We start from the raw sequence: 23,303 nt of genomic DNA on the forward strand, positions 1-23,303 counted from the left end.
TTAAATTAGCCATGTGCTCAAGTGCTTTCTTACATTGAGAGCTAAAGCCAGAATATTTAACTGTCTTGACAACATGTAGGTATTACAGAACATTCCGATGAGATTGTCATTGCCAGCTGAACACAGCCATCAAATAACTTTAATAAGAAAACAGCTGTTATGGAGTTTGCTAAGTGCCTATGTGCAATTCCTTTGGCTTTTCTTTTTGATTTAAGATTACAGGAACTTTTATAACTGCTTCAGATTGCCCAAGGTACAACTATTAGATAGAAAACAGGACCATGAGCTCACCGTTATCATCATGGGAATACTCTGTTCCAGAAACAGTGCATCTTCGGAAAACCATCTTGTTTTCAGTAAGTGTCCCAGTCTTGTCTGAAAAGATAAACTGCACCTGACCTAAGTCTTCAGTGATATTTAAAGCTCGGCACTGCAGTTGAGAGTCTGTTTCTTCATCATATAAATCTTTATCTTGATGAATAAAGTATACTTGGCAGATTTTAACAATTTCAATAGATACATACAAAGAAATTGGAATCAGAACCTAGAACACACAAAAGGAAAGAATTAGGAGAAAACAGAAGCAAGGACACAATGAATTAGTAAAGCTTGTTAACCTCATACTAAACTAGAACACAAAGAGGCTATGCACTTTAAGCACATACTGTCAAGTTACTATCATGTTTGAAAGAGTTTATTTCCTGTGTTAGACGAGTAAAACCTATGGTAAATTGCAGAGCTGGAATGCATTATTATGTCTAGAAGGCTGATTATCAAAACTTGGACAGAACAAAATCGTTTTTAGCCTAATAAACTGAGCTTGAAACAAGCTGGGAAAACAAAACAAAACGAAAAAACCTTAAGTCAAAACAGACCATACAATCAGAATGCTGTAAATGTAAAAGGACTGAATAAATTTGTTTTGCATAAATAATAGACTGTTTATGGATTCACTTTGCAAGAATAGGAGAAACAAAATGGGAAATGTCAATGTCTACATAGGAACAATTTTTTTGGCCTCAGGCTGTGTACTGCAGATCACTTCAATGAAGATCTCATTTTATAATTGTGGCAGAAGGAAATGTGAAAAATTTTCAACTGTTTATTGAGGATTGTCAAAACTTAACGAAATATCTCATTTTTACCTTAGTTTTTCTCTATAGATATTTTTTCAGTGCAGAAATTCTTGACTGCATGCCTTATTTAGTTTACTGAATTAGATATAAGGGATAAATTAGATCATGTATGTAATTGGCAAATGTGGTCACTTAAAAACTACAGTGAAAGGTTGGTGTTTAAAGAATTCTGTGGTGAATTTTCTTAACCCATATCATAACCCAATCCCTCAGAGTAAACCATACTTTGACATCCTTTTTTATTTCCTTTTATAAAGGAGTTGGCTACCTTCAGTAAAGCAACCTCCTCTCGTGTCCCACTAGACAAACTTCCATATATCCCAGTGACATGAGATTCTGTTACTTCTCTTAGCTTTATTCCCACCTTTACCACTGAAGATATTTCTGATCAGGACCAAAAAAATTTTAACAGTGTTTGCTGTCTGGTTGAAACAGGGATTTACCAAGAGCAGTATATTTGGGAAGGTGTAAAAAAGGACAAAATTTAGGTTCATACCACCCAAAGTGGAATACACAATCTCTGAGGTATTGTGCCACAAAGGGTATATAGAAGTATAAAACTTGTTTTCTCCTTGCAGGGCCCATGTCATCCTCTCTATTCCTAGTTGTTTAAAACAAAATACAGAATCACGGAATGGGTAAATTTGGAAGGGACCACAGTGGGGCACCTGGTCCAACCTCTCTGCTCAAGCAGGTTGATCGCAGAGCATACGGGACAGGATTTCATACAGACAATTCCTCAGTATCTCCAGTGAGTGATACTCTACGCCGTCTCTGAGCAACCTGTTCCAGTGCTCCATCACACACACAGTACAGTTTTTCATATTCAGGTGCATCTGTTTCTGCCTGTTGTTTCTTGTCCTGTCATTTGGCACCATCATGAAGAGCCTTGTTCCATCCTCTTGACACCCTCCCTTCAGACACTTATGATTGAGGCCTCTCTCAGTTGTCTCTTCTTGAGGCTGAACAGGCCCAATTCCTTCTGCCTTTCCTCTTAAGAGAGATGTTCTGGCCCCCTAATCATCTTTATAGCCCTCCAGTGGACCCGCTCCAGTAGCTCCATGTCCCCCATGTACTGAGGAGCCCAGACCTGGACACAGCACTCCACATGTGGCCTCACCTGGGCTGAGCAGAGGGGCAGGATCACCTCCCTCGACCTGCTGGCAGCTCCTCTTGTCCCCAGGGGCACACTGCTGGTTCATGGACAGCTTGTTGTGCCCCAGGTCCTTCTCTGCAGAGCTGCTTTCCAGAAGGTCAGCCCCCAGCCTGTGCATGGGGTTATTCCTCCCCAAGAGCAGAACCCTGCACTTGCCTTTGTTGAACTACAGACAGTTCTTCTCTGCCCCTCTCTCCAACCTGTCGAGGTCCTTTGGAAGGGCTGCACACCCCTCTGGGGTATCTGCCACTCTTCCCACCTTCGTGTTGTCCCCAAACTTTCTGAGGAGGCATCTGCCCCTTCATCCAAGTCATTGATGGATAAGTTACACAATATTGGGTCCAGCAGTTAACTTGAAGGACACCATTAGTGACAGGCCTCCAACTCCACCCTCTGCACTGATTACAACCCTTTGGGACCTGCTGTTCAGCCAGTTCTCACTGTGTTTCTTTTTAATGCTTGATTGGCTTCTTACATGCCTTAGTGGTGAAAGAAGGACTACACATACTGCGCATATGTAGCTTGATTACAGCAAACTATGAACAGAGGTGACAGCAAATACAACTTTATTACCTGGAAAACTATGATCACTGTCAGAAATAAATACACTGAAGCTAAAACAGGTGACAAATATTTCCCATCAGGCCCTGGAACATCAAAAATTGGTTTCTTCTTCTCCTCACCATATTGCCATACCCATAGACCATGACCTGCAGAAGAATTGAAAGAGAGAAGAAAACTGACTCCAATGAAAAATGCTTATGTAATGAATTTATTCTTAGAACTGTGTGGGAAATTGGTATTTGTTTTCAAATATTTTGCATGACTTCTGAAAAATGTCCCAAACCCATGGGGCTTTTTCTGCCTTGGGATTTGGTGTTTGGAAAAGGGGTTTGTCTGGCCTTAAGGATAGTATGCAAGACTCACTTCACCTAACTTTATCCAAATAAAGTGAGCTGACTAGTCTAATTTAGTAGTTTATACTGTTTCTGTAATCACCAAAGAAAACTACACTTCTTCAGAAAGTAATTAATTTCGGTGATATTCTATGTATTAAAATGAAAGAACACCATGGACTACACCAGTTATATCACCAGTCAGCTACCACTAGTTTCTGATGGATAAAGTCAAAATAGACTTCAACTTTCCTATATGAATCTTGTCTACCACATATACAGAACTAATGAAATAACAGCATCAGCAGAGGCAACAGCATGGAAGCTGAGGAAGGAAGAATAGAAGAAATTCTAAGCCCTGCTCAAAACATTTTTAATTGATTGTGCTGATAACTAAATAAAGATAAGATTGTTATTACTTTGGGAAAATTATGTTCTTTCCAAGACAGAATGTTGCCTTTTTAAGTACAGCACCAAGATTTATAATATTAAGAACTCTAAAATGGTATGCCTGATATTTTTTAAGGTTAAAAAACAAGGAAGAATTGTGCCAGAATAAGAAGCATTCAAACTATTTTTACTATATTTCAGAAATCAGAAAAAAATACAAATGTCTACTTTAAAAGTAATCTTTTGTAAGCCACATTTGAAAAGATCCTGTACATCTTGATACAAAAACCCAGTACTGAATTTTTGAAAAATAAATATACCAAGTGAGCACATCATTTTGTCCCTATACTACTAACATGAGTGGATCACTATCATGATGTCTTTGTTGACATTTATATTTTTATTCTTGAGAGCAAAAATTAAATGCTCCACACAGAGAATGACTTACATCAAGACTTGTTTTATAAATATCCTTAGATTTTCAAAATAATTACATGTTGTATCTCCACTACACTTTCTCAACAAAAGGTACAAAAACTGCCTGATTTCTATAGAGCACAGCTTTGCACGACTTGAAGTACCAGGCACCTCTGGTTTCCAGGGGCTGGAGTAAGTCTTTCCAACTGCTTGCAGTTCTTACCACCTCCAGCAGTTTGCTCTGGCCCTCTGCTGGTCGTTTTCGGCCGTGTAGCAGATGGGACAGAAGGGAAGGTGCACCTGTCACCTACTGTGTGCCATCTCTTCCTGTTCACATTCATGCCTCTGAGGAGTTTCATCTGAACTGAAGCCACTCTCAGGGCACACCTGCTCTGGGGGCAACAGCTCAGATGCACTGGCAGAGGGGACAGCTGCAGGCAGTGGCTCCCTGCAAATGAAGCCTAACCATGATACTTTAGCCTTGCAGACTGGCTCCCCAGCACTGAGACAGTATGAAAGTGTGTCATGAACTCAGTGGAAACAAATATGCTGGCTGGTTCACAGCTGGAAATACTCATCTTTAAGCAGCATTTAACAATACCTGGAAAAAGGCACACAGAGATGTATTAAAATGGCATAAGATTGTTATTAAACTACACCACAGTTGTTAGGAAACATTCAGGTGTTTATGCCATATGACTCAGATACAAACATTACCGAATACATAAATATTAAGGACATGAAATTCATATGACATACATAAAGAGTAATTTTGGGAGCCAAATATAAAACTCAATTCTTTCTCACTAACGAATAGGAAAAAAAGGCCTGAAGAGAATTAACCTGAACTACAGTATTTCCTATAAACACTCCAAGAAGTCTAGAGAGTATTCTACTTGGATTTATGCAGATTTAGAGTTTTACTTATTTTCTCTATGTTATAGCTGCAGTTTGTCCATGTTCTACACTGTGCTTTGGATTTAATAAGTAGTACTAGAGAATAGCATGGTGCTAATTATGTTTGTTTTCTGCTCATAAATTACATTGTTCACTGATTAATGCCATGTTACACTCTACCACCTGTAATTTTGAGAGGTGTGCATATAAAGTGGATTTTTTTGGACTTGGCATTCTTGAATGGGTAGCAGAATCTAAGCCTTCGTATCTCTGGTACTAATAACATATATTTGATTGCCATAAGAAGCTATTTAGATCAGCTTATGTATCAAGACATTTTGCTTTCAAAGAAGAAAACGCAACAAAAATTAGTTTGGAGGCAGCTTTCTGGATTTGATGTTTTGGCAGATACATATGTTCTCAATAAAACTAAGTGCATGAATCCCAAAGCAGCATGATACTTAAGTTTCTACTTGTAAAGAGCACTTACCGATGGCAGAGAACAGACACATGATTAGAAGTATGAGGACACACCAAAGGACATCAGCATTCATCTGTCTTTCAAGCTTACTGCGTTTGTAACGTGGTCCATTATTATTTAAGAAAGCTTTGGTCTCATGCCCTGCAGAAGGAATTGCATCAAATGTGTCATACGGAATTTTGTTATTATTTTAAGGAAACTATAAAAAGGCAGAATGCTTCGTAAGACAAAAAAACAGCTTTTACCTGCATAGATTACTATTCCTGCAACTTCTTCTGTATTTCTGATGGTACAGCCACGTAACAAAAGATTCTCTTTGAACAGTCCGTCCTTTTTTCCACTTTTATGTATACTACAGAAAGTTTAAAAACAGAACAAAACACAGCATGTCAAGACATTAAGCTTGTTAAATACTGCTCTGTAATGTAACAAGCCCAGGAAACACCTTCAAAGTTTAAGAAGTTTTTTTCTATCTGATGGTGAGTATTTCCTTAGATCTTCCTCCTGGGAAGATTCTCTGTCAAACTTTAAAAACTGAGAATACTTACCCAAGGATCCCCAACATGCAGCAGCCCAGCTGGAGCAGAACCAATTGTAGTTGGAAATACAAATGTACTGCACAAATGATCACTAGAGATATGCAGGCCAAATCGACAGCATTTGTGCAGCCTACCTAATGCTTTGAAAATGCATCGGACTTCCTGTGCATGTGTAAACTGGCTGAACAATTACAGTTAATGCAGTCGACCTAAAAGCAGCTGTGAAGTGGATATGATTAACCCACTATTCACATGTTCTTACCAAAGAAATCCTAGAAAGAAATCTGGTGAAACTGGGTAAGGGCTGTACTTCAGAAGCAGTGATACTAAGGAAGATGTGCCAGGGATAATACATATATCAGTTCAGTGAAAAGGAAAAATAATCAATGTGTTCATCAGTGAGGACAGCAGAAATACCTTTCAGAAATGCTGCACTGACTACCTAAGAAAAAACAGAATGGCCTGCACCCTGATCATTCTTGCTGATTAGCACCAAAACACAGTAGAAAAATGGAAAAAAGTAACATTTCCACTACAACTTATTATCTGCTGTGTATCCACTGACAGAGAAACACAGAAAACAACCCTATGAGAAGAAACAGGAAAGTGCTAAACAATAACAACAATTAAAAAACGGCATTACAATTTTATAGGGTAAAAGAGACAAACCAAATAATAATTTCAAACCATTATTAAAATGAATAAAATTTAATTTAATCAACTGTAGTATCCCAAAGCCTCAGTGAAGACCAAAGCAAAGTCTGAAATGTTTAAATGTTCTGTCCTCACTTTCAGGCATCAAAACCATCACACTTTGAAAAAATGGACAGCTACAAAAAGCTAGCAATAGCTGGGAGTCCAAGAGACATCCTGAAAAGCACATGTACTATATTAAAATTAATATTGTGCTGCTGCAACACTGAATTTTATGTCTACTTGGATTTGCGCATGTTAAATCCTGTGCCCCCTGAAATCTGCAAACTATGTTAAAATTGTGCTTTTTATTTAAAAGTGGAGTCCTTCTTTGCTTCCCATTTTCTAAGCTTTCACACCTTGAGTTATGTACTCATATTTTCTGTTAAGACTCTTCGCGTTTTCTAAATGCAGAACAAAATTCTAACTTCAGTACATACTTCTACGATCTGAGGCCTAAGAACTGTATCAAATATACTGAGATATGCAAGAAAAGGTTTACAGCAGTGAATTCTTTGTACTTGTTCCCAGTCTATTAGAACTACTTCCAGATTCTTCTGTAACACTGATTATGCTATCTAACCCCAAGAGTCAATGCTTTTAGTGAGCAGAATATACCTATAATATAAATACATACTCATACAAGTGCATATGCACACACACATATACAGTCTTTATTTAGTTCAACACACTGTATGATATCCACCTCAAAAATATATATATTAAAGTATGCTTAGATTTTCCCTGCAGGGATGGAGAAAAAGCATTAGGTTTGACAGCTGAGGTAGCTGCAGAAGTGATAAGACTAGAAATGACCAGGAATGGAGGAGGAAAGAAGTAGATAACATCAAGTTTGGAACTCTGATGCAAAAATGAAAGGTGGCTTTTGCAACTGGAGAGAATTTCCCCTGCCCAGCCCATCCTCCCTGCCAACCTCAGAAACAAAAACAGAGGTTTTACTTCTGTTTTCTTCAGCAAACCTCCCTAACTTCTGCCTCACCTTTTGCCAAAGCAGCTTCAAAATCTGAGGGCTGCCCAACATCCCTCTCGCAGTATGCCAATAGGTGTCAATTTGTCTGGTCTTAAACTATGGGAAATAATTTCTTAATGATTCCGTACTGTCAAAATTACACTGCTACCAAGATTCTATCATTCCAAAGATTCTTAAGGCTGAATTCTATATTAGTCTTTCTAATAAATCATGGGTATGTTTGAATTCCTAATAAAGTCTCCAAATTACAATTATGATTCCTATTAATAAATGGGACTTTTTAAAGATAAACCTACTTAAGTAGTAATTGCTCTGGCTTATGATTTTATAGCGTTCATCAATTTTTTACACTTCACACTACCAGTGGCCTGTGCCACATATATTACACATGGTAAACTTTTTATATAATTACTTGCATACTTTTTCCATGCAATTATATAGGTGTTCTTACTATCTTAAGGCTACAAAACTCCTCTAAAGCAAGGTTGCAACATCTGAAGTTAACCTATAGGTGTCAAACCCCAAGCTCACCCACAGGCTGAGTATTCTCACCACATCTCACCCTTACATGCATTTGGTGTTGCTTTTTACTTTTCCACATCCAAATGAACTCAGACAATTCAACTGTTGCTCAGCAGACCTTTAGAAAACATGGATGAAATAAAAATCTGGGAGAAAAGCTGGCAGAGGCTGGAGGAAATTCATTGTTTCTTTCTTGTCTACGGTCACGCCCAGTGACTCACTAAGAGAACATACATATAAGATAGCTGGGCACTGAAAATGAAAGGAAGGAAAAATTACAGACATAAAGGTCTGAGTTAAAAAATAAGGAAAACTAGAGTTTGATAAAACTGCTCACCTTGATAACAAACCTGCCAATTCTACAACTTTATGTCTGGGTTGAGAGACCGCCTAGATCCCACTTCTAGCCATGCAGAGTCATAAACCTTAAGCTTGTTACAAAAGCTGGACAGTCTGGTTTTTCCCTTTCTGGATTCAGGCCAGTATAAGTTAGAGGCAAAGGAGGAAAATTTTTTTGGTCGTTATTTAAAACAGTGTCCAGCTGAAGACACTCAGATGCCTGGAATGCAAAGGCCAAGCTGTGAGCAAATGCACTGGCAAGTGCAGGTGCAATGCTCTTTTTCTCTACAATTCCTCACACAGATGACACTGCAAATGTGTAGTATCTAAGCATCTGAAATAGGAATGCACCATGTATTAGAAGAAATGGGCAAATCAGTTGAAGATGCCACTGCTATGCTGTAGCACTCTGGAAGTGCTTGGATAAAAATAGGCCTCCTGGTTTAATACAGCAACACGAAACCAAGTCCAATGATAGCCCACTTCAGCCTTTTGTTATGTTTTTCCTTGTTATGTGTTTATCAGCATTAAATAACACAGAAACATATCAAAATTATATTTGAAAGAGAGTACTTTCCCTTTTTGGTGTCTCAAGTGTCTTACAAAGCAAATGATAACACTGGTATTACTTTCCATGGTCTGACACTCCCAAAGAAAATATTCAACAATCTTAAGCATAGTCTCAGCCATAATTGTTTTTTTTTAAAAAAACTGTAACATGATTTTATATCAATTTGGTTTTGATATGACAAGCCTGAAACAGAAATACACACTTGTATCCTATTATTCATATTTATATCCATGTTATTATTATTATCATTATTATCATGATTGTCACAATTCTAAGCTATACATACTTAAGTATGATCACATGAAGTTTTATATTCTTGTCTGATAATAAATTCTTTATTTTCAGAGGAAAGTTGAAAAGTCAGAATGCTAACTACTACTTGCTTTTTTTTTTCTTGCCCATATACATATGAAAAGGTAGAAACATGATTTTTAAGGCCAATTTTGCTATTTTTGGAGGCTGGCATGGGATTTTGGATGTTTGCCATGCATACTGTACATAATCTGGCTAGACCCATACAGGCAAGGGGCATGCTAGATTTTATTCTATCCTTTTTTTGCAGAATACTTCTTATAGGGGAAATAAAACGGAGGGAATATGCTTGGGATATCTGAAGGTGCAGAAACTGCAAAATAGTACTAAAGCAAACACCTGAGTAGAACCAGTAGTCTGCCTGTGTGTGTGCACACCCTGAGTATGTTCAATGCAGATTGTGGCAATGCAGCTGAAGAAACCATATGCAGCAATGTGCTTCCTACACTTGTGCAGATATAGGGGAGGACCAAGTCCACTGTGATGTATTTTGCAGTATTTTTGTAATTTTTTTTAACTACCATGTCTCCTTTTACTCTAGCCTGCCTGTGCTACATTGGTTACCTATAGTGATCATATTTCAGAAATACCGTGGGGAAATGAAGTTTGTACATGTTTTGAGCATATACACACACAAATATTTCTATTCCTCAAAAGTTTTGTCAGCATAGACATAAGAACCGAAGAGCATTTCATATTTCAAACAGAAAAAAAAGTCTTAATGAAAACTGGAAATACTAAGTGGTCAAAACTTCGAGAAAACTTTGGCAGTAATGTTTCAGCACAGCTTTTATATATGGATCTCTTAAAAGTCTATTATTTCATGGCATTCCTATTTAAATATCTCAGTATAACTTCTTTTCAGTTGAGCTATTTTTGGCTGAGAGCTATTTGAACCATTCTTTCAAGCAGCAACTATTGGTAAAACTTTGAACAAGAATTAAGATCTGAGTTTGGCCTGGCAATGACATGTTTTAATGTAGATGTCTTAAGTTACTATTCATCTTGCTACTGTAGGATTTGAAATAGACCCATGATTTCATTATACTAATGAAGGAAATCTAGAAAGAGGGGGGGGGGAAGTCATCTATAATAAATTAGAAGACTGAGAAATTATTTGTTAAGGAGTTGGTCCCCATTCTTCATTTCAAATGGGCCATGGTCCTTTAGCTGTAAATCTCTTGCAGCATAGCTGATGAGAGCTGGAAATCACCTGATGCTTTCTGTCATATTCAAATTTTGTGTCTTGTTTTTTTTCTATGTCAAAATATTTTCACATAATTTGTGAAACATTAAAATATAAAGAAGATTAAATATAATCAATACTGAGTAAGAGTCATCCAAATGATACTACCATGTTTTTTGCTACATAATACCATCAAATGGTTCTGGAACCATTACATGGCACAAGCCTTTTCCATATGGAGTAAATATGTAATGAAAGACAAATTTATGCATATTTTCTACAGTATTCAACCTCTGCTCAATATTTTGAAGACTAAGATTCACACATTGTATTGTATGGCCAGACTTCACAAACGCAGATTTGGGCAGGGCTCTCCCCACCTGGGTGTGCCCTTCCAGCCTGTGCAGTGGATTTTTAAGGTGAGGCAAAGCATGTGCAGAACTGGCCCCACTGTTTAAGTCCTGAGGTCCATCTGCCATGGCCGAGTGAGCTTGGACAGTGACAGGGAAGTCCTCGGGACTGTCACAGCACCCGGTACTAACCGGGGCTGACCCTGCTGAGCGTCCGAGATGTGACGGGATGGGATGGCAGGGAGGCATTGAACTGCCAGGGGACGGTCCCACTGAGACTGGAACTCAGGTCCTTGGGATTCAGAGTCCAGAGTGTTCTCCATTACACCATGGGACTGCCCTGATTCACACATAGAGTGTGCTAGAAAAGCTGCCAAACTTTCCCTTTCCATATCTGGAAAAGGCATTTCTTTAGTAGAGCAGGCTCTCTATTAATGGAGACAGTTACACAGCCTCATACAGTAATGTTTAATACCAATCTTTTATCTTTACATGAACTTTAGGGCTTTGTGCTGCTAAATAAAGGAATGCATTTTCCCAAACTACAACTTGATACAGTTTCAAAGAAATCTCTTGATTTACATTAGTTGACAGTACATCCTACATGATCTGTGACATCTGAGAGTAGTAACTGAGATGGTAAATGGCATCACTACAAAAACTCCCCAAGCTCCAGCAATTTACCTTGTGACATTTACAGAATTTAATACTGCTTATCACTCCTAACCAGTATGGGTGGTAAATTATTGTATTAGAAACAGAATTATTATCTGCTTAACTCTCTTCATTAAAATTTTGGGAAACATTACATATACTGGGCTCTCACTCTCCATGTGGTAAGAGAGTGTAGAAAAATAAGTCATGCAAGAGTGCATCTCCAAAGTCACCATGATCAGCAAGCCTGTTCACTATGGTCCTGGCTACGTTAGGAGCAAAGTGCTTTGCACACCCTAAAACATTTCTTTCAGAGTAGGACTGATTGGCCAGAGATGAGCACCCTGTTAATGCAATTTTGTTTATTTAGAATTGAGTCCAGAGGGCATAGGTGATGTGGTAATGCACACGTACAGCCAACATGCGAGCTAGCAATTTTTTTTGTCTGAATGAGAATAAAGGAATAAAGCCATAGCTGGAGAAATATCAGTTTTGCCTTCTCATTTTACTCAATGATATATACGAAAAGAAACATCCAACAGACCCATGTTCATAAAAGCAGTGTACAACAGATTGTGTTTGTTGCCTCTCTTGGACTGGTTTTCTATTTCCTCCCATTTCCAGATGGGCTTTCTTGATCCATGGAGGGAAGGGAGAAGACTGGCTGTAACTGCAGAGGTTTATGCATTCATTTCTGGAGTGTAAACTGACTGAAGATAACAACCAAATCTATTCTAAGGAATGAAAACATTAGTTTCCCATCTCACCTTGAAGTGAGGATTCTCTAAAAGGGCCTTAAATATGCAGCCCTATTTAGATGTGTCGATGATGCAACTTACAGAAGTCAGCCCAAAACAAACCAGCATTTATTTTATCCCATAGTAGAGAAAAAAGGTGTATACTGAAGGATATTATATGAAATACTCACATGGAACCTCGAAACCTACTTAAGTCATTGTTTGGCTTCTCACATTCAATGACACTGGTGAACTTCAACGGGTCAAATTCTGAGTCCTGGAATAATAAAAGTTTTAATTATTCACTGCAAAGACCTCCAAATTACATCAAAAATCTCTTTTCTAGTTTTTGTAATATATTAAAGTCCATTTTTCTTTCCCCAAAGGCATCAAAGCTAAGACACCGACCACTGGCACTGAAAACCAAAGGGACCTGGGAAACAAAATTCCTTAGATGCTTTCCAAAATATCCCTTACATGGATAACTTTTTTGTTTTCCAAATGGGAAATATGAGTTTCTAAAAGCATTAGATAAAGTCTGCCAAGCCCTGAAGTCAAATTAATTTGGTCTGTAGTAGAAAAACTGAAATTTACCTGGGAAAGCTTAAAATATTCAACAGTATCATTATGCTTCATGTTCAGTGAAGCTACTGAAAATCTAGGACAATATAAGTCAATACACTGCCAATTATGGAAAAGCTAATATGAGCTTTTGAAATATTAGCAAGAGTTCTTAATTGCTTTATGCCAACAGAGATAAATTAATTTACTACAGTAAATTTCACACATATAGTCGAATACCTCTTTCTTAATGATCACTTAAAAACCATCTTGATTGTCTAGCTCATTACTCTGAAGCTGGGAGTTTTGCTGACTTTATAAGTGTACCTGTAGTTAGAGGAAAAACACTGTATCACAGCATAATTACTTTATTTGATTAAATAAAAATCAAGGTTCTCCCTTCTTTGCCAAGTCAAACAAACAACCCAGTGAAAGCAGAGATATCAGATCCTGGTGCTATGGAGAAGACTCTTTGTCCTCATCAACAAGGACTACTTTTATAAAGCTGCTTTACCACTTTAATTAAAGCGCCAATTGTGAATTATCACATTATTAAGTTCTCAACAGTGACATCACTTCATATATTATGTTTTATAATGATTTTGCTGAACAGCTGTAGACCCCAACCCTTACTTTTTAGAGCATACTTGTGAGAACACCTGACTGAGAATCACTAAGCAAAGGATAGACACAATCTTATTGCCAGCTTCTCTGAAACACACAGATGTCTCTGTTTTTCAGATACTGACTTACTCTGAAGAGGTGACAGAACTGGATTTTAAATTAGAGACAAGAGGAACAAGCGGATGTCTCAGCATTACCACTGATACCCTCCTTCATTTTTCTACCAGTTACACCTGGAAGAAAGACAGACTTACAGCATATAGGAGACAATTCAAACCACCCACGCCTGATACTTTTGAAAACCTTTACTGTATTTTCAAGAAACAAGAGATGATAAAGAGAACCGTGAAGATGGGCTGTCACTTAGAGACAGTTACAGCCCACTGAAGGAAAGAAAAACTTTTACATGCAGAATTCAGCTTGTAAACAAGGAAGCAAAAAAAAAGGAGTAAAACCAAAAGACAGCTCTGAGAAAAGACTGCTATGCTGAGAATCAGACTCACAATTATGTCAAGTTGACAGTCAAGTACCCGAGCTATTGCAAGAAATCCACATGATCTTCTCAGAACTAAATGCTACCGGCATTTCAGCTCATTAGATATATCTCCTGGTCAGACTTAAACCTCTCTAGGCAAATGAAATTTGATGCTGAGAATGTTTTGAAGTAGCTAGTTCCATAATTAGGCCACAGAATAGGGCAGATATTGTAAAGCCACACGTTCATACCCCTTTTGACCCTTGTTGCTTAGCTGCTCACTTCAGGCAGGCACAGACACCAGCAGTCACAAGGAAGGAACCACTGGCTAGAACAGATATCATGAAGCTTTCAGGTTTTGACATCTGAAATCTGCTACTCCATGCTCCAGCAGTCATGGGTTCACGTTACAGAGACACTACAATAGCAGCCAGGGTTATGTGGCAGCTGGCTTTGCCTGAGCTTGTTGGAGAAGGTGAAATTCTCCCCAGTCACATCAAGGCCTGCTGTGCTACATAATGCCTGCACTGCAGTCCCAAAAGATGATCTCTTCCTTCCCTGCTCCAGTATGTTCCTTGGCAGAAAAAAAAAGTACAGGAAAAATAACAAATATTCACTGTTCACCACTGGAGCTTAAAGTGCATTTGTAAATTGGAGGGAAAAGACTGCAATGGGAAACATTTTTGTCTTTTATTATAACATACAATATAAAATACATTTAATTTAGCACAAATTGTCAGTCAGTGGTCTTTAAAAAAGAAAATAAAGAAATTCATCTTTGATGAATGCCCCAAGGGAATTCTGGAGACACCTAATAATAAAACCCAACCTAATCAAATGCAGGCTTTGTATAGCTGCTGAACTCAGCAGAGTGATCATCTTTTCAGTGCAGTACAGACACATTAACTTCCAGAGCAACTGGAAGCGTGCAGACTGAATTCCCTTTCTGCTAAGAAAATGTGCCAACAAGGCCAGCTATGTCACAAATAAAAAGAAAAAAAGGTGCTTCTAGAGTCTTCACAAAAAAAAGATCTTTTAAAGATCAGAGAGATCTAAACCTACATGACTTCCCCATAACTACCATGTAAGATGTCTTTCTTTCTCCTTTGTTTGTTAAAATCTTTTCATTTATGATTCAGTTTTGGAACTACAAGTCCTTTATCATTAAATCTAACTGTCAGTATATTTGTGTTCTGTTACAATTAACTTGAAATATGTGATTATGGTCTTTAACCAGATAATATCTGGGAGGAGAGAAAATCCAATTAGAATAGTAGTTTATGTAACGAAACAAAGCTGATGAATCCTGTTTTATGGAAAAACTCCTTGGTTTATTAATAAATCAAATAGCTCCATCTCTTCCCTGTGAAATGGAAGGGTAGATCTACACTGTGTATTTAATCTGATGACACTGTTTTGATGTGAAAACGCTTTTAGGTATATGAAAGAACAAATATGTTAAATACAGCCTGTATACAACTGCCTTTACTGGTTAGAAAGAAGCAAAAAGTTAACATAAGATTTCACAATTATTGAAGTTTTGTTTCTTTTTATGCTGATACCTACACTTGGGCAGCAATAGAAACTTAAACTGTGATGATGTTCTCATGTATTGACTATGAAGATAAGCTTAGAAGTTAAAGCCAAAACTGTTGCTTTTACAGTGCACAAATGGCTATTTGTGCTGTTTTCTTGGTAAAAGTGCATGAAAAAAGAATTCTCCACCACTACCTTTAATTATTCTCTTACGCTGAATTTCTCCATCACTGTTAAAACACAAAAACCAAGATCAAAATATGGTCAAACATCGAACTTCCCCAGGCCTTTGTGTAGTAGTTATCTGATGTGCTTGATTTTCCGTGTCTTACTTCCCACTCAGTGGTCATTAAAGCTGTCTCAGTCTCAAGAGGGATGACAAGCTCCATACCTAGACAGACTTCAACGTGAAATGAGGCTTTCCAGTGCCTAATTTCCCTGAAATCTTGACTTATGTGGTGTTCTCATTTTCTCCCTCTGCACATCAACAAGGTCAGGTCATTCACAAGAAGCAGCTGGAGGCAATTTTTTTATTTTCTGAAGGCATGTGTCATATTTGTTATATGGTATCTCTGCAGGTGCCACAAACTTGTGCCTTGTGCACCACTGATATGAACAACTTACCTTCTGGTTGATAAGGACCTGGGAGAGATTGCCTGTTTGCTAGTAAGTCCTCCAGAGTATTTCCTAAACTCTTGGACGCCAAATTCTAATTCTTTTCATGTCAGTCACATATTTCTGCTGAACAACCAGTTCTCCTTTTGTTACAATGTACATTTCACTTGCCATGACTAATTCTAAGGATAAGCCCCTGTAAATAAAGTAAGGCAAATTTCTTGCTTTCAGTTAAGGCAGATCTCTTACTACTAAGTAGTACTTGACCTGGAACACAGACTGGTTGTTGCTATGGCATTACAGAAAAACTGTGTTTGAAAGGACACTTGAAGGTCACTTGGAGACACAAGAAATCCAAAAGAAGGGCCAGAAATTATTATGATAATTTCTACGAGTGCCGAATTTGCAAAAAGTCAACATGAGCACCAAAGTCAAAGTTTAAACAAAGTCAAGTACATTCAATTATTTTAACAGGGAAAAAAAAGTTTCTGCTCCTGCCTTTATGCTCTAAGGGTGCACACAATCATATTCCATTTTCCACCTCCAGGCAAATCAATCTTGAATTCTCTTTGAAACATTGAAAGAGCAACAGTATGAGAGACGGATGATATTAAGGAGTCAGGAAGCTTAGATTTGGCTTCCATGAAGCTGAAAAAGGAACTGAATCCTTATTTCCTTTTGTCTTGAGCAAATGGGTCTAGTGCTAATCCCTCTGCCCATGCTATTTACACCATCTTAGCACTTGCAGGCCCTACAAGATTAGTCTTTTCACTCTTTTCCAAATGTTAAGCATTGCCTGTGCTTTTTCAGCACAGTCTGCATGGATATAAACATCACCCACAGGGACATCAAACTGGTTCTCTTATGGTCTTTCAGACAGATGCTGTTCCTCCTGTTGGGTTTGGATTTCCTATCAGCACCGTGGGATCACAGCAAGGTCACTCTACAACAGTGTTCCACTCTTTGCTCTACTCTTCTGCCATATTCTGTCATATCAAAATGGAAGAACAGGGAGGGGGGAGAAAGAAAAAAAAAGGAAAAAAGAAGGGGTTTGATTTAATAAGAAACTGACTTCCATCAAATACCTGACTTCCCATTTTGATTTTGCCAAGACAGCTTTAGTCCACTGCCTTCCTCTGAAAAAAATGCTTACATTTGAGGAACTTATAGGTATTTTTGAAAGCTTTAAACTTGTCAAAAGGACACAGAGATACTTACATTGGGCACTTTATGTACTCAGGAATTCCACAAAATGTATTTCATTTCTTCATGAGTCCTCTTGCAAGGAAAATAACATCCTATTCAAAAATCTTACTCCTTTCACTTTCGTAAAACTTAGGGAAATTCATTTTTAGTCTAAATGGAGCAATAGGAAAGTTTATTTTCCTTACATAAGCAGAGTTAGATTGCAAATACCTGGTAAATATTGATTCCCTCAAAACTGAATTTCAAATTAAATTGCTGATGCAAAGTGTTTTTGTGGCTAGGCTTTTAACAATGTTCCAACTACTAAATCTGATAAAGAGTTCCATTTAAAACAGTATCTTAGCTCTGCAATAATTGGGTGGTGTCTTATATCCTAAATAGGCAAAGTGTTGAGGAGGAAGAAATGTTACAATGCTTCTAAAGAAATCAACAGGTAGACAGATGAAGAGACTACAGAGATTTGTCACAGAAAAAGCAGACTGAACTTAGCTCTCTCCAACATGACTTTGTAGCTTTGGCTCTAAGATCATTCTGAATCTCTACAGTGAAATGCCAGCCTTTCTGATTCTGCTGGCAACCTCATGAAACTGTCATAGCTAAAGAAGCAAAGCACGCTGCTCTGCCAGATGAGTCAGCTGACAATTACACAGTGTTCAAACAACATATTTCCCTTCATTAAATGCCTGTTGTATGGGTGATTTAATAGCCTCCTAGTGGTATTAACAATGCACAGTTATTAAAATATTTTCCTTTATTCATCTGCCCTACTTTACTGCTGGAGAAACCTGACATTGATGTTCAGTCCTTCCTTCCAACAGGACCACAATGAGTACCCGGGATGCCCTTGGGCGACAGTGACAGTTACCCGCTTATCATATTGTGTTTACTGGCTATGCTGGGGATCTTATCCAGACTTCTCCTGCAGTACAATTGCTCATGAGGACTCTGGGATTTGTTTTGGCATGTGTGTCTGGAGGAAACAAAAAGGGAGAAATGGAGTCATGGGGACAACTCAAAGAAAATATTTAATAGACAAAAATCTGCCTCAGCCAGAAAAATAGCTTTTCCAGCTTGAAAGCTTTTAAAAGCACTAAGAACTCATCCTCCTAATGCATTGGTCCATCCTATTACTGCTTTATATAGCAGTACCCTGCATTTACCACATAAAATTAAACTGACCTTTTATTAATACGCAACTGGGATTACACACTGATGTTATGCATCCAAAGTATACAGACTGTTTATATACTAAACGAGTGAAATGTTTAATGTTGAAGCTGCATTAGTCTCTCTGGTGCAATTTATCTGTGCCTTTAATTCACAAGAAAAGGAAGAAACAATTTGATCTATGCTGTTTAAGAACTAAGAAAATCCATCTGTACAACAGAATTTAATAGTTCTGTTTTCCACACTGACAACTACTTCTATATTAGATTGTTTTTTGGTTTTTTTGTAATGTTTGTTTAAAAGTAACTCACATTCATTAGTCAGAAACATTAGAATATGTGAGCAAGTTAAATACATGTTAGAGGCCTGATCTTCCTCTGGCTGACCTAAGGAAAAGTTTTCCCCTTTTTAGAAAATAATATGAGGGTACAATGCAATATCCTGCCTGCAGGAAAGGAAATGAGTTGCTTGTAAGGCCTAGAAAGATCTCAATAATCCTATGACAGCCAGTTGCAGAAACTGTTGTTACTCAAGCATGGAAAAAAAATACCAAAAAAAGTGTCAACAAGGCTGAAAATGCACACATGCAAATTCTAATAGCTCTTGGGATGATGGTCATCCTTAGCAGCACTGAAAATTACAGTGGTGTGAACAAATTCATTCAAAGACTATAGTAGTACCAGAGAGTGGTAAGGGAACAGTGTATGTCAAGGCCGAAATACAGGTCCAGATCTGGACAATTAAGAGAGTGGTATCTGCCTGTTCCAAAAGCCAGTCACTGAAATAAATGAATGGGTTCATAGTCTGTAAGAATCAAACTCAGTATTAGCTGTGCACTTCAACTAAACCACAAACAAAGTCTCTCAAGGGCTCACAAAACACTGTGTACAACCCCCATTGATCCTGCAGAGGCTTTTTGCTTTACACCCACAGACAGATGTAACTCTCCTTTTCTGGAGAGATTTCTAGAAGTCTTTCTGCTGCATTCTGTAACTGCTGGAAGAAAACATCACTTGTTCAGTGGCAGAAGCATTTCACAGTCATTGTAAAGTAGTAGCACAACAGCTCGGGTCAGCTCCTGAATATACCTTGCCCTACTCCTGCTTTAGTCCAGCTTCCAGCCAGTCTGACTTCTTGTGGGAGGAAGTTCTGCCAGAAGAAATGGTGATGGGAAGGGCTAAGAACTTCAACCAGACAGGAAAATGCCAAGCACTGCTCTTAGATCACTCCACAAATTACAACCAAAACATCACAGTTGTGAAAGGAGAGGGAGTGGTTGGTAAAACAGGGGTTTTCTTAGAGGTAGTTAAACCTAATAGTAGCAGCTGTAGTGTTAAGGACACAGTTAAACACACCAAAGCTTGATGAGTTCACCTCAGCCTGAAGACAGTGAATCTGGATAAAAGGAGCTTTATTTTGCAAGGTGTTATGTTTAAGAAACCTTTCTACAATGTGAGGGAAACATGTAACATTCACCAATTGCCTAAGGAACTGAAAGACTCCAAGCTCTGGCAATAGGCAGGTAGTACAGATGGAAAGAAGCAGTCCTAATGAAAAGACACCTCCTATTCCAAATACTACAAGGCAGCACTCGTGCCAGCATTATCACAGTCTTGCCAGTCTTTCCATGAGCATCTCCAGTATAAGAAGGCATCATAAATGAGTAAAAACTCCGCAAGCTAGATACTGGCATGCTGTCTTCGCTTGGATTTGTATTATGTTTCAACATTCACCATCACATGCCTGCCCTACTGCAAACATGGCACTCAAAGTGCACCTTCTCTGCATAATCCCAGCTGTTACTGTTCTTTCCTCTTAGTCCTGTGAAGAGAGTGGAGAAAAGAGTAAATGCAGCGTGAAGATTAAGTCAGTCTGAGGACAGCAGGACTGTGGTTGTCATGCACAGTACATGGAAGTTGGGATGGCTGCAGAACACTTCAGCTAGGAGCTTCTCCTCTGATCTGTTTTCATCTTCTATCTATTCTACTGAAAAAGTTCCTTTTCAATCACCTGTAGCAAAGTGAAAAACTCCTTCTCAAGGAAGTCAAAGGTGACTTTTTTCAGACATCAGCTGATTGCATGCATCTTATTAATATAAATCTACAACAGCCTTGCCAGTTCCAAAACTGGAAAATGAGCTGAGGGGAATGAAAACTTATCACTGTGGTAGACACGAGGTTCACTTCCCTGTACGGCACCCTAGTCAGCCTCATACTTCAGGCATGCACAAGGATTAAAAAGTTCCTGCATAGTCTTGTCTTCAGTATGCTTTGTTCAGGTAAGAGTGGAAGTAAGACATACATGAATATGACCTGTTGAACCAGAGCACAGCAGAACAGCAGAGTCTGTTACTCTTGTGCAGGCTTTCTTCACCAGCTAACTTACCATCTGTGTAGATGTCATCTACTGGGACTCCTGTAAGGAGTCTGATACATTCCTTCACAACACTCTTGCCACTAAATCCAAGAGACGTGGGTTTACCAGATGGCCTGTTAGATGGATAAGGAATATGCTGGATGGGCCCGTTCAAAGAGCTATAGTGAACAGTCTGATGTCCCAGTGGAAAACAGTAGTGAGTGGTGTCTCTCAAGGGTTCATGCTGGGGACAGTGACATAGACAAAGGGAATTAATGCGTTCCTGACACCAAGCTGTGTGGTGTGTTTGGCACACTGGAGGGAAGAGATGGCACCCAGAGGGACCTTGACAGGCTTGGGAGTTGAACTTCAAGAAGTTCAACAAGGCCATCTGCAAGGTCCTGCATATGGGTTGGGGTAATTCCCACTATCAATACAGACTGGAGAATGAATGAATGAAATTACAGCAGCTCTGGGGATTAGGATCGGGAATACCAATGGATGGAAAACTGGCCAAGAGCTGGCAATGTGTGCTGGCAACCCAGAAAGGCAGCTGTATCCTGGGTTGCATCAAAAAAAGCATGGCCAGGAGGTTGAGGGAGGGGATTCTGCCCCGCTATTCTACTCTTGTGAGACCCCACCCAGAATACTGTGTCCTGTGATGGTGTAAGTTAGACATGTAACTGTAAGAGTGGATCCAGAGGAGGGCCACAAAAATGATACTGGGGATGGAACACTTCTCCTATGAAAAATGAAGTATAACCACTACAGAACTGTGTGGAGAACAGTCCATTGTCCAGTCATGCACATGAGAACATACACATCATAATGACCATCACAGAGTCGTAGCAGAGCTTGAAAGTATGCACCCAAATATAACCAATGAATGAAAATTTTCATGACTTTATTGAACTGTTTTGAGACATACAGCCAGTCACTTCCCATGTAAGTAACATTTTAATGCAAATTTCTACTGACCTCTGTGGCCTTATCAGTACTAAACCGTGTAAAATACTTGGAGGGTAGCAGCAGGTGGAGAAAAGAGAAGTGGGATAAGGGTTCACAACCTTGATGCTGAAATAAATACAGGAGTTCCTCATATTGTTGCTCTGACTTTTCAGGCAGAAAAGCAGACCCCTTCTCCACCTCAGTACTTTCAAGGGCAAGTGAAACTGTACCATTATAGCTGGGGTTACACATGGCTTAACACTGTGAACCCTTCTGCTCTGGAAAAGAAGGTCTTTCTATCCTTGTCTTACCTCTGATACTGCCACCTGGGGTTGTGGTATCAGAGAGAAGTGCAATATGATGTATTTCCAGCTCAAAAATCCTGGCCCTAAAATCAGGAATTCTCAATGTTATATTACAAAATTTCATTTCCAAGAACATACATTCCAAATACTTCCTGTTCTTAGGTCAGTGTATGGCTAAGGAACAAACAGTTCTAGAAATAAACTTCTGTTGAGTAAAATTGAATTAGGCTAGATCAGAAAATCTCTTCTTAACTTGCTTTAAATGTAAATGTTTGAGCAGGAAAGCAGTATAGCATTTTATATTCTCCACAGACCCAGAGTGCTCTAGGTTTTCTAGTCATTTTTCAGAGGAACAGCAGAATGAAGAAATGCTGGGATACTGATAGAGAGAATGAAATGTCCTGCCCCTCTGGAGGTCATATGCAGCACAAGCACTGACATAACACATTTCCTTAGGTGGATTTACCACTGTCCCACCAGTGCTGTAAGGATTACCCTGGGCATGAAAGGTTCTTTGCAACCATGGTACTCAATCTTAGATTCATCAGTTTAGCCCCTTTAACCTATATTAAACCACAAAACCAAACAAGCAATGCCAATGGTAGAGTCAAGTACTTGGCACTCTTCAGAACTGGACTCTCCCTCTGTCCTCCTGCTCTTCCCCCAATGCTTAGATTATTATACCTGAAATTTTCTCTTACAGTTATTCAAATTCTTTGTCCCTCTAATGAATCTCTCTTGAAACTCAAACTTGTGGCCTGGACACCTGCACAATGGAAACTAGAAAGCAATGATAACCTGCCTCAAGGCTAACCAAGGAGGAAGTGAGCTATCATACTTGAGTTTTTTATTTCCCCATGGCTCCTGGTGCAAGATTGCTGACTAAATGCTGTGGCAAAGTGTAGAGTGAAAAATTGTTCTCAGCCTTCCTTTAGGACTTTCAGTTCACAAAAAGAGTTTGCCACAGCACTGACTTGGGTCCTACTCTGCACCAGGTTGTTCTACATGCATCTGTTACATATTTGTTTCTCTGTTAAAGAGGCAGTAGTTCCTTCCCCTTTAACTAGACATGCCCATGGTTTCTACACAAGTCATCTCTGAACACAATACTATCCACAAAAAGATACAACCATATAGGTGTAGAGATTTTCATAGTGATTCACCCCTCCTTAAAGAAACCTAGTGAATGTTCAAGGCATGACCTCAAACAAAAGGCCTTCACAGGGTGTGATAAGTGTGATATG

The 23,303-nt window shown here is 38.7% G+C and overlaps 1 protein-coding gene across 3 annotated transcripts in view; it reads right to left on the reverse strand.

Annotated features, from left to right (window-relative positions):
- The window catches only part of ATP10A (ATPase phospholipid transporting 10A (putative)), a 115,073-nt gene that overhangs the window by 40,980 nt on the left and 50,790 nt on the right, over nt 1-23,303 (reverse strand). For all 3 annotated transcript variants that reach the window (XR_011696993.1, XM_071547715.1, XM_071547707.1), the window contains exons 3-7: nt 12,459-12,544; nt 5,619-5,725; nt 5,383-5,514; nt 2,866-3,002; nt 292-544 (exon numbers count right to left, since the gene is read on the reverse strand). Coding sequence is in view for 2 of the 3 variants with exons in the window: in XM_071547715.1 (XP_071403816.1) it covers nt 292-544; nt 2,866-3,002; nt 5,383-5,514; nt 5,619-5,725; nt 12,459-12,544 (715 nt within the window). In the remaining variant the exon portion in view is untranslated. The remainder of the gene's footprint in view (nt 1-291; nt 545-2,865; nt 3,003-5,382; nt 5,515-5,618; nt 5,726-12,458; nt 12,545-23,303) is intronic.

This window comes from Pithys albifrons, chromosome 1, assembly GCF_047495875.1.
Source record: "Pithys albifrons albifrons isolate INPA30051 chromosome 1, PitAlb_v1, whole genome shotgun sequence".
Lineage (NCBI taxonomy): Eukaryota > Metazoa > Chordata > Aves > Passeriformes > Thamnophilidae > Pithys > Pithys albifrons.